This window comes from Numida meleagris, chromosome 20 (genome assembly GCF_002078875.1).
Source record: "Numida meleagris isolate 19003 breed g44 Domestic line chromosome 20, NumMel1.0, whole genome shotgun sequence".
Taxonomy (NCBI): domain Eukaryota; kingdom Metazoa; phylum Chordata; class Aves; order Galliformes; family Numididae; genus Numida; species Numida meleagris.
Window position 1 is genome coordinate 6682227 of NC_034428.1, and position 9287 is coordinate 6691513.

Below are 9287 nucleotides of genomic sequence, written 5' to 3' on the forward strand. Positions count from 1 at the left end.
TCCCACCCCCGCCCCACTCTGGCACAGTCCTGGGGGGAGGAGGGGGTCCGGCGCCCGGCGCGCTCCGTTTCGCATCTGATTTCGTTTCTGTGTTAGCAGCACCAACTTCTTGGCCAATAAATATATATATATATTTGTATCCAAAATGAGAGGAGGTGGAGGGTGGGGGGGGCTGACTGAAGGAGAACCCCCCCCTCTGCCCCCCCCGACACACGCACACATACGCTCCCCCCAAAGAAAACTGCAGAGATTCAAAGTGCTCTGAAACCGTCTTTGGATGTCACCAAACCTGCAGCCCCCCCGGGGGGGGCCGGGCCAGGGGGGGCCGACACGATGCCACCCCCCCGACAGCAGCGGGGCGGGACGGAGCCCGCTTAGATGAGCGAGATCCGCACGGGGATGCCGGGGGATTCGGTCCTTTGAGGCGAGTGCTGGCTGACGAGGTGCTCCACCACGGTGTGTTTGGACATGTGCTTCATCAGGTACGTCTCCTGCGGGGCAGAGGGACAGAGGGTGAGCAGGGGGGCCGGGGGGCTGCACCATGCCTTGCCCCCCGTGCCCCCTCACCGAGGTATAGGCGCGGCCGCACATGCTGCAGCAGTAAGCCTTGGCGTGCTTGATGGCGTGCGCCGAGAGGTGGATCTGCAGCGAGGCCGAGTCTGTGTAGGCCCGGTAGCAGTTCGGGCACTTGTAGGGCTTGTCCTTGTTGTGCTGTCGCTGGTGAGACTGCCAGAAAGCAGCACGGGGCCAGGTTAGGGGACACGGGGCCGGGAGAGGCCTGAGCCCTCCCAGCTTCGCCCCCTGTGGGGTTCAGCGCTCTGTGCCCCCCTCCCCGCTGTCACCCAGGCGCCGCTGACCTGGAGGTTGGAGAGTTGTGTGAACGCCTTCTCGCAGCCAGGGTGCGGGCACTTGTAGGGTCTGTCACCGGTGTGGATTCTGTGCAAGACATGGGTACAGCGGGAGGGCAACGAGTCAGGAACCGGCCCCAGCGAGGCCGGGAACCCCCACAGCCCCAAACCCTGCGAGGCCCCCAGCACCAATGCGGCCGCCGAGCTCAGCAGAAAACAAAACAGGGCCAGTGACAGATACACGCAGCAAAGACACGCGGTGACGGGGCACAGGGGGAAGAGAGACCCCTGGCCGAGACGCAGAAGAGCTGCGTGGGTTGGAGACCACCGCTGGAGGAAGGCGGCACAAGGTGTCGAGCGGACACCCCACCCCATCCCACCCCGCCCCACAGCGCATCCCCATCCCCACGCAGCCCCTCCCGGCACCTGGTGTGCTGCTGGAGGTGGGACAGCTGGCGGAAGGACTTCTCGCAGTACGAGCAGTGGTAGGGCTTCACGCCCAGGTGGATGCGCAGGTGCTGGGCCAGGTAGGAGGCGTTGGCGAAGGATTTGGAGCAGTGGGGGCACTTGTGGGGCTTGGCCTCTGTGTGCGACTTGGAGTGGATCTGCATCTCCGACTTGGTGAAGAACGTCAAGGGGCAGACCTTACACCTGCGGGGAGAGCCCGCGGGGGCCAGGCTGGGGCAGGACGCCTCTCCACGCCCCACGGCCGCCCCCCATCCCCACGGTTCTGCCACAGCCCGGCTCCCACGCCAGGCACCCCCCTACCTGTACGTCTTGCCCTCTTTGGCCGTCTCCCCCGAGGCCAGGATGGGGTAGGGAACCACGAGGACGGGCGGCCCCGAAGGGTTTTCCGCCTTGATCTTCTTGCGGCCCCGCTCCGCCTTGGGTGCCCCCAGCAAGCTGTGGCCCTGGATTGTCTTTATGGAGTCGAGGAGGGGCGGGCTGGTGATTCCTGAGATAAGGGTGGGCGAGGAGGCGATGAGGCGGCTCTGGCTGGTGGAGGTGGGCGTGGAAGGGGTGGTGGTGCCCGTGCTGGACTCGGAGGTGCTGACCGTGGGCGCGCGGGACGCCAGCCCCAACCCTGGCAGCAGAGACAAGTGGGCGTCAGCGGGGCACGAGCTGCCCGCCCCACGCCCTCCCCCCACGCTCCAGCGGCCCACAGGCAGCAGGACCCGAAGCGGACCCCCCCCTGAGCCCCCCCCAAAGCTGGTGCCAGTACCTGTGACGGTGCTGGTGGCCGGCCGGGCGTGCAGGGCCACGTCAGGCTGCGGCACCGCCTGCGGGTGGAGGCCCGGCACCTGCTGCAGCTTAGGGAGGGACATGATGGACTGGCTGCTTTCGGCAGGTGACGGGGGCACCAAGAGGGGCTGCTGGGAGGCCACGGAGGTGGGGGGCAAGTGCGGGGGCCGGATCTTCTCCGCCATCAGCTGCTCCTTGATTTTGTTGATCAGGACGAGGTTGTCCAGCTGGTAGGGAAGAAGGCAGAGAGGAGGTCAGAGGCAACCCCTGTTCTGTGTGCCCCCATGCCCGTTTGTCCTCCCTCCTCCCCAAACGCCCTTCTCACCTGGCTGGGCATGGTGGGGGGAGGTGGCCAGAAGTAGGGGTTGTTGAAGCGAGGCTCCGCCATCCTGCGGGGAGAGACGGGTGGTTATGGGGGGCAGCAGCCTGGCAGCCCCCTCTGGCCTCCCCATGGGCCGTGTGGCAGCGCTCCCCATGGGAAGGAGCCCCCAGGGCCCACCACGGGGCTGAGCCGCACCGACAGCAACACGGCCACCTCCGGCGATGGTTTCCTAGAAAACCCTTCCAGGAGAAGACGGAGCAGGGAGGAGGAGGGCGCAGTGGGGCAGCTGGCCCCTGGGCAGCTCATTTCCACGCAGAGATAACTGCTGGTGAAACCGCAGCACCTGCCTGGGGCTCCCGATGTCACTCGTGGATTCCCTAAATCCCCACACCCGCAGGTACCACTGCTGCTCCCGGCAGCTCGGGGAGGCTGCAGGTGGACGGGACACGGAGCACGGCCCAAGCACGGCAGCGACGCATGGACCCCGAGGAGCCCCGGTACGGGCACCTGCAGCGACCGCAGGCGGCTCAGCGCTCGCTCCAGACCAAGTCCTGCTCACAGCGGGGCCGGGATATTTATAGAGACGCTAAATACTTTGGAGAAATGAATTCTAAAATCCATCTTTAGTTAATAGGAAACATCTGAACGGGGACGGCAAGAAAATGACGACAGCGAAGCGGCCTGACATCAGCAGGCGCTGCCACTGCTCGCACCGCAGCCGGAGCTGGCGGGGTGTGCAGAGGCACGAGCACTCCCGATTCCTCCCCGCCCCAGACGCCCGATGCTGACGCGTTCAGCCAGCGCTGTTATCAGACACTGCACACGTTATTTCAGCTGCACCCTGAGCTCGGAGCAGGCGGGACCCCCGTGTCCGTGCACAGGACGCCGGGAGCAGCTCCACGGGAAGGAAGGAGTTCCTCGGCACCTTCCCCAGCTTGCCAGATGACGGAGCTGCGGGGAGGTGACCTCCATTTGGAACAGAAACCAGGCCACGGCGGGAGAAACCAGAGCGGCACGGACCCATCCCCTCCACAGCTGGCACCGGGAGGAACCAGGAGTGAGATCGGCACAGGCTCCCTGCAGAACGCGGCTGGAAAGGAGGGCAGGGAGGCCGGGGACAGTGAGGCAACAAGCAGGACCTGCTGACCCACGTGGCACGTGGGGACATGGCGACAGCATGGGAGGGCAGCGGCCACGTGGCAACGGGTGGTGCTGAGCCACTTGAGGTCTCCGGGAGCAGCGGTCCTGCCCAGAGACATGGAGCCGAGGGCAGGACGGGAGCTGCTCACAAAGAGCCTCAAACAGGACGGTCCCGGCCGGGCAGGGTCAGCTCAGGGCACCCAGAGCGAAGCCGACTGGAACGCAATACCCCCAAGGTGTCACTTCTGAACGTCCCCTTCACTGGGGTCAGCCCTCTCTCATGCCAGCGCCAGCAGAGCAGCGCGCAGGGCCACAGGGAGACCCTGCCCTGTGCCAGTCTATGCCTGCAAACGCTGTCAGAGGAGACAACCCACTGCTTACAATGCCTGTACCACGGCTTGGGACAAGCACATCATTCTGACATCCCCAGGTCGGGGTTCTCCTGCCACTGTCAAGATCCCAAAGCCCACCACCATGGCCCTGGATCCCAACCACCATGGCCCACGCCCCACCACCACCACAGCCTGAATCCCACCACCATGCCTTGAATCGTAACACCATGGCCTGAATCCCACCACCATGGCTTGAATCATAACACCTTGGCCTGAATCCCACCACCATCACAGCCTGAATCCCACCACCATCACAGCCTGAATCCCACCACCATGGCCGGAGCTCCACCATCACAGCCCAAATCCTTGCACTGTCACAGCCTGAACCCCACCATTATGGCCTGAACCCCACCACCACGGCCAGAATCCCACCGCCATCACAGCCAGAATGCCACCACCACAGCCTGAATCCCACCATCACGGCTTGAATTCTACCACCATGGCCCTGGATCCCAACCACCATGGCCTGAATCCCACCACCATCACAGCCTGAACCCCAGCACCATTATGACTCGAACCCCACCATCATCACAGCTTGAATCCCACCACCACGGCCAGAATCCCACCACCATGGCCTGAGGCCTACCATCACAGCCCAAATCCTACCACCACAGCCCGAGCCCCGCCACCATGGCTCAGCCAGCGGCCATCCCACAGCGTGGGAAGCTGCAGTGCCCCTTCGATCCTTGCCTGGCCGGAGCAGGAAAACAGGAAGCCAGAGCTATGATTAGAAAAGGTTTTTTGGAGCCAACCCAGCAAGCCGCTCCTGTGCCCTCGCAGCAGGTGCCCCGCGCCCTCTGTCCCCCCACCATCCCGGTCCACATGAAGCTCTGACCGTCCCATTTGCTCAAAGAAATCCAAGATCCCAGCACAGCCTGCAGATGCCATGGTGGGGGGGGGGGGGAGCACAACCTGCATGCGGCCCCCCCTTCCCGCTCCACCTGAGGAGGTCTTATTTAACAGAGAGGCTGCCACAACCACCGTGTTTGGAGCGCTGCGAACCTGCCCAGAATAAAGAGAGAAGGAACAGCGGCGGTGCCAAAAAAAATCGCTGTTCCTGTCCCAGCTTAATTTTATAAATTGTGCAGTGTTTCATCTGGAGCAAGGGGGGACTGCTCCCCCCTCCCAGGGCTGAGCTTGGACGGCTGGGGGAGGGGGCCGGAGGGGATATAAAGCAGATGGAAAAATACATAAACTCCCTTTTTCTAGATTCTCAGCTAACTATGAAAAATGGAAGCTGACACACGGCAAAAAAAAAGAAAAAATCCATTAAAATGGAAATGATGAAGGGTGGGGAATGCCGCAGCGCGTCTCCCCCTGGCTCCGCAGGGCACGCCACGCACGGGGCTGCTCTGGGTCCGGCAGCAGGACAGAGGAGCTGCTGCCAAGGCAAGGAAGGCACCAGGGCCGCCCAGGAGGGCTCCAGCAGCGCTGCACGGCCGGAGCTCCCAGGCGGGGAAGGAAGCAGAGGGAGGTGGAAAGAGCAAGCAGCGGATGCGCGGGGAAGGGAGAGGCGTCGTGGCGGAGCGAGGCCCGGCGCCGCGTGGAGGGGAAGGGGTGCGCAGGCGGCTGCAGCGAGGCCCGGCGGTGGCCCGGCAGAGACAAGACATGGTGCACGCCGTGTTTGGTACTCACAGGCTGGCCTCAGAAGCCAGATGGCCGCAGCTGCCTGGGGAGACGTGTCGATGAGGCTCCAGATTGATGGAGGTAGATGATGGCACGGGTGGGTACGAGCGCCAGGCCCCGCAGCTCACTATAGCCTTCCAACTTCCTACCAAACTGCCGCTAAGTCAAGCTACAGTTCTCTAGGGAACGTCTCTACTTTGGCAGCCCTCTCTGTCTCGCCTTCGCTGAAATAAAAAGAAACAAGAGATTCTTTTCACGGACACGGCACGGCACCGCCGCGAGAAGGGTTAGCTCCCGGGGCCCGGCGCCGCTTTGCCCCTCGGGGCAGCCAGGCCGGAGCGCGGCCACAGGGCCACCCGGCACCACGGAGGGCAGCAAACGGGGCACGGGGAGGCAGGGAGGGGACAGGGCGAGCCAAGCGGCATGCCTCGGTACCGCGGGGTGCCAGCGGCCAAGGGAGAAGCCAGCCCTCCACCAGCACAGCCTCGCTTTCCCAAGCAGGGTCCCCAGGTGATAAGCGTCGATCAGGAGCAAGCCGGGCACGGAGCAGCAAGCGCGGGGCAGTGCCGGGCAGCAGCACCCAGCACCAGGCGGCGTGAGTCCCCAAAGCCTCGGACTGCAGCAGGCGAGAGCAAAGGGCCCCGTGTCCCCAGCTGTCCCCGAGCTCAGGGCGCTCACCACCGTCACACCAGCGGGAGGGGATGTGGGGACGTGGCACTGGCACAGCCGTGCCCCCCGCCGCCTCTTGTCCCATTCCATTTGCCAGCGCTCCATCTGTCCTCATGCCGCCCAGCTCTGCCTGCATTCTGCCACATTTTCCCCCAAAAGCACAAGGCCATGGCCCTTCTCGCCCCGTAAGCTCAGCCCTGCCACGGGAAGGGCTGCACCATCCCCACCTTCCCACCACACAGCCAGGACTGGTCGGAACCCATTCCACACCTCTGCAAGCAGCCCCCGCCTGGAGCAGCGGCTTTTCAGGAGAAACCAAGGGCCCGACTGCAAAATCCCCAGCCCCGAGCTGCCGGGCTGGAAGCAGCATCAAAGCCACCCACGTGCCCGTGGGCTACCACGCCGTGCCCGGGCGGGCTCCCCGTGCCGCAACGCGCCGTCCCACTGCCAGCCCCAGGGACCGGCCCGCGTGGGCCCTGCACCCGCAGCCCCCGGCCCAGCTTTTCCTCAGCAGGAAGAATTTACCCTAAGGCAGAAGGCAGCAGAGGGAACGTGAGCCGGGGAAGCAGAAACAACACATGAAACCCGGGGCAGGAGGCTCAGAAATCCCCGTTCCAGAGGAACGGCTCGAGGGATCGTGTGCCAGAAGAATTCACCCAAGATGGAACCAATTAAACCCCACGTTTCCGCCCCCCGAAGGGCTCTAACTGGTGTTTCTCATTCAGATTTCCTTCCCCGAGCAAAATCAACTCAAATCCAACAGCGGCTGGAGCAGAAAGCCCATCCCAGCGCGGCCGGGGTGCGGGAGGGGGCCCCAAGGGAGGGAGTGCGAGGAGCCGGGCGTGCACCCGCATGCCAAGGGTCTGCCCTAGGAACAGAGCTGGATGACCACATTGTGCCTGCGGGGCCCCAAATCCCAGAAGAGCCCGCACTGCGCGAGGAGAGTGCGGAACCCCAAGCGGAGGAACGTGGGGCCCAAGGGCTGCGCTGCCGCCCAGGGTGAGGTCCCCAGCCTGGGGCCTTCTGCAGCCCCCCCCACAGCCAGAGGGGAGAAGGAAGCGGTGCAAAGAGGTTGGGGAGAGCGGGTGTGGAAGGAGCCACGAAGGGAACGCGCTTCGCTTGGAGCCACCTTGGAGACCAGCCCAGGGAGTGGGCGGGATGGGACACCCGGCTCACAGCCCCCGAAGATGGGTGCGGAGCTGTGCCCTACAGAAGCCAGCAGAGACCCCACAGCCGCACAGTTGGAGCCCCACTGCCAGCAGTGCCCACCTGCCCAGGCAGAGGGACGAGCAGCACTCCGGAGGCCTGGCCGTGACATCGCGACGGGGACAGTGGGCACCAAAGCCCCGGCACCCCGCGACACCGCATGCCATCCCGGCACCCACATGGCGAAGCGGAGCCAGCAGCACCGCGCTCAGAGCCGGGCACCGGGCGCCGGGACAGTGGGGACAGAGCACGGCGAAGCGGAGCTTTGCCCCAAGGCCAGGCAAGGAGGCAGCAAGCGGTCCCCCCCCCAGCCCCACCGCCCCGACCCCGCGCATGCATGCACTTGTCACAACGCCACGGCCAGCCGCCGTTCTCCGGGGCAGAAGGGGATTCCTGAGGGAGAACGGATTGCTCTGCACAGAGAAGCACACGGACCGCCAGCCCTGCGAGAGGAGATGGGGATCGGGCTCATGCGGCGAGCGGGACCCCTACCTACCCGCGCTGGGTCCGGTGTCCCCTCCCCGCACCCCCCGGGCAGGTGAGCTCAGCTGGCAGCCCCCGGGGTCCCTGCTGCCCGGAGCCGCCCACCAGAGCACGGTTCGCTTCCCTCCACGGCGCCGGCGTGCCCACCTCTGAGAGTACTGGCGTTGCTTCCCCTTATCCGCGTCCATCTCCAGATCTAGCTGCGAACCGGTGCCACACGCGGGGCGTTTCTCTACGGGGGGACAAGGAGGACAACTTCACATACCCCGAAAAACACAGACACGCGAGCTGCGGGAGAGGCCGAGCAGAGGAACAAAAGCGAAGCGGCTCCCACCGACTCGACCTGTGGGAACGTAGGGCTTTTTCCTGGAAGCAGACAAAAAGAAAAGCCGTGTTTTCATCCCAGGGTGCCCCAGCGTCGCTGCGGTTCGCCCCGATGCGGGGGGAGCCGGCGGGGCCTGCAGCCATCCATCCCGCGGGCTACGCGCTGGGAGGGGGCCCAAAACTTTTCCCTCGCCTCTCAAATCCCGTTTCCGTCCCCAGGGGCCCAGGGCCAGGAGCGGAGCCCGTCCCAACGTCCCCACGCAGAGCATCCCACGGCACGGGAGGAGGAAAAAGGCTGAGGAACGGATCCCGGGCCAAACCGCAGCTCGCCGCCGGCGTGGCCGGGGATTACAGCCGTGTAAATACGGATGTGCGCATCCCCACGCTATGGCACAGCCAAACCTACGCGTGCAGGCGGACACTGAGCTCCCTGGGCACCGCCGCCGTGGAGATGTGGGTCCCCTCTCTAAAGCTGCGGCTTTCACGTTCCTGCCAAAGCGTGATGCGAAATATACCCCCCCACCACCCCTCTCCCGGCTCTGTTAAACCAAAAAAAAAAAAAAATGGTTAACAGGGAGGGAATGAAACGAAGGGAAAGGGAAAAAGGAGGGGAGTGTGGGGGGGGATGGATAAATAAATAAAGCAGGCAGCAGCCCCCCCAACACACACACCACCGCCACCCCGTGCAGAATAAAAGCCCCCCCCCAAAAAAAAAAGAAAAAAAGAAAAAAATTAATAATGAAAGGAAATAAAACAGCCGGAGGAGGGGGGAGGGGGTATGAAATAAAATTAAAAAAAAAAAGAGAGGAAGAGAAAAGCGACGGAGGGAGAAGCGACCAAGAGAACGGCAGCCGAGCCCCCACGCAGCATCCACTGCTCCTCGCCGAGCACCGCAGCACGGATGGGTCCGTTCGGCTGCAATTAACTTTTCCATCAGCCCCTCCACAGGGAGAAAAAGAGAAAATCCAGCAAAGCGGGCATCTTCCTGGCTGCCCCCCTTCCTCCTCCTTCCTCCTCCTTCCTCCTCCTCCTCGG

General features: G+C 64.1%; 1 protein-coding gene across 1 annotated transcript; it reads right to left on the reverse strand.

Annotated features, from left to right (window-relative positions):
- Nucleotides 7-9277, reverse strand: ZNF362 (zinc finger protein 362). Its single transcript, XM_021417480.1, has 9 exons — nt 9090-9277; nt 8076-8160; nt 2416-2479; nt 2071-2317; nt 1617-1932; nt 1275-1499; nt 858-936; nt 568-726; nt 7-491 (listed from the first exon to the last, which is right to left on the reverse strand). The coding sequence occupies exons 1-9, from the start codon at nt 9184-9186 to the stop codon at nt 375-377; spliced, it is 1389 nt and encodes a 462-aa protein (XP_021273155.1). The 5' UTR covers nt 9187-9277; the 3' UTR covers nt 7-374.

Excerpts from the sequence above, each read along its gene's own strand:
- ZNF362 (XM_021417480.1), bottom strand. The coding sequence starts at position 9,186 with ATGGAAAAGTTAATTGCAGCCGAACGGACCCATCCGTGCTGCGGTGCT. Across the intron at positions 2,318-2,415 it reads CCCCCACCATGCCCAGCCAG|CTGGACAACCTCGTCCTGAT; the intron begins GTGAGAAGGGCG and ends CTTCCCTACCAG. Across the intron at positions 727-857 it reads CACAACTCTCCAACCTCCAG|TCTCACCAGCGACAGCACAA; the intron begins GTCAGCGGCGCC and ends GCTTTCTGGCAG.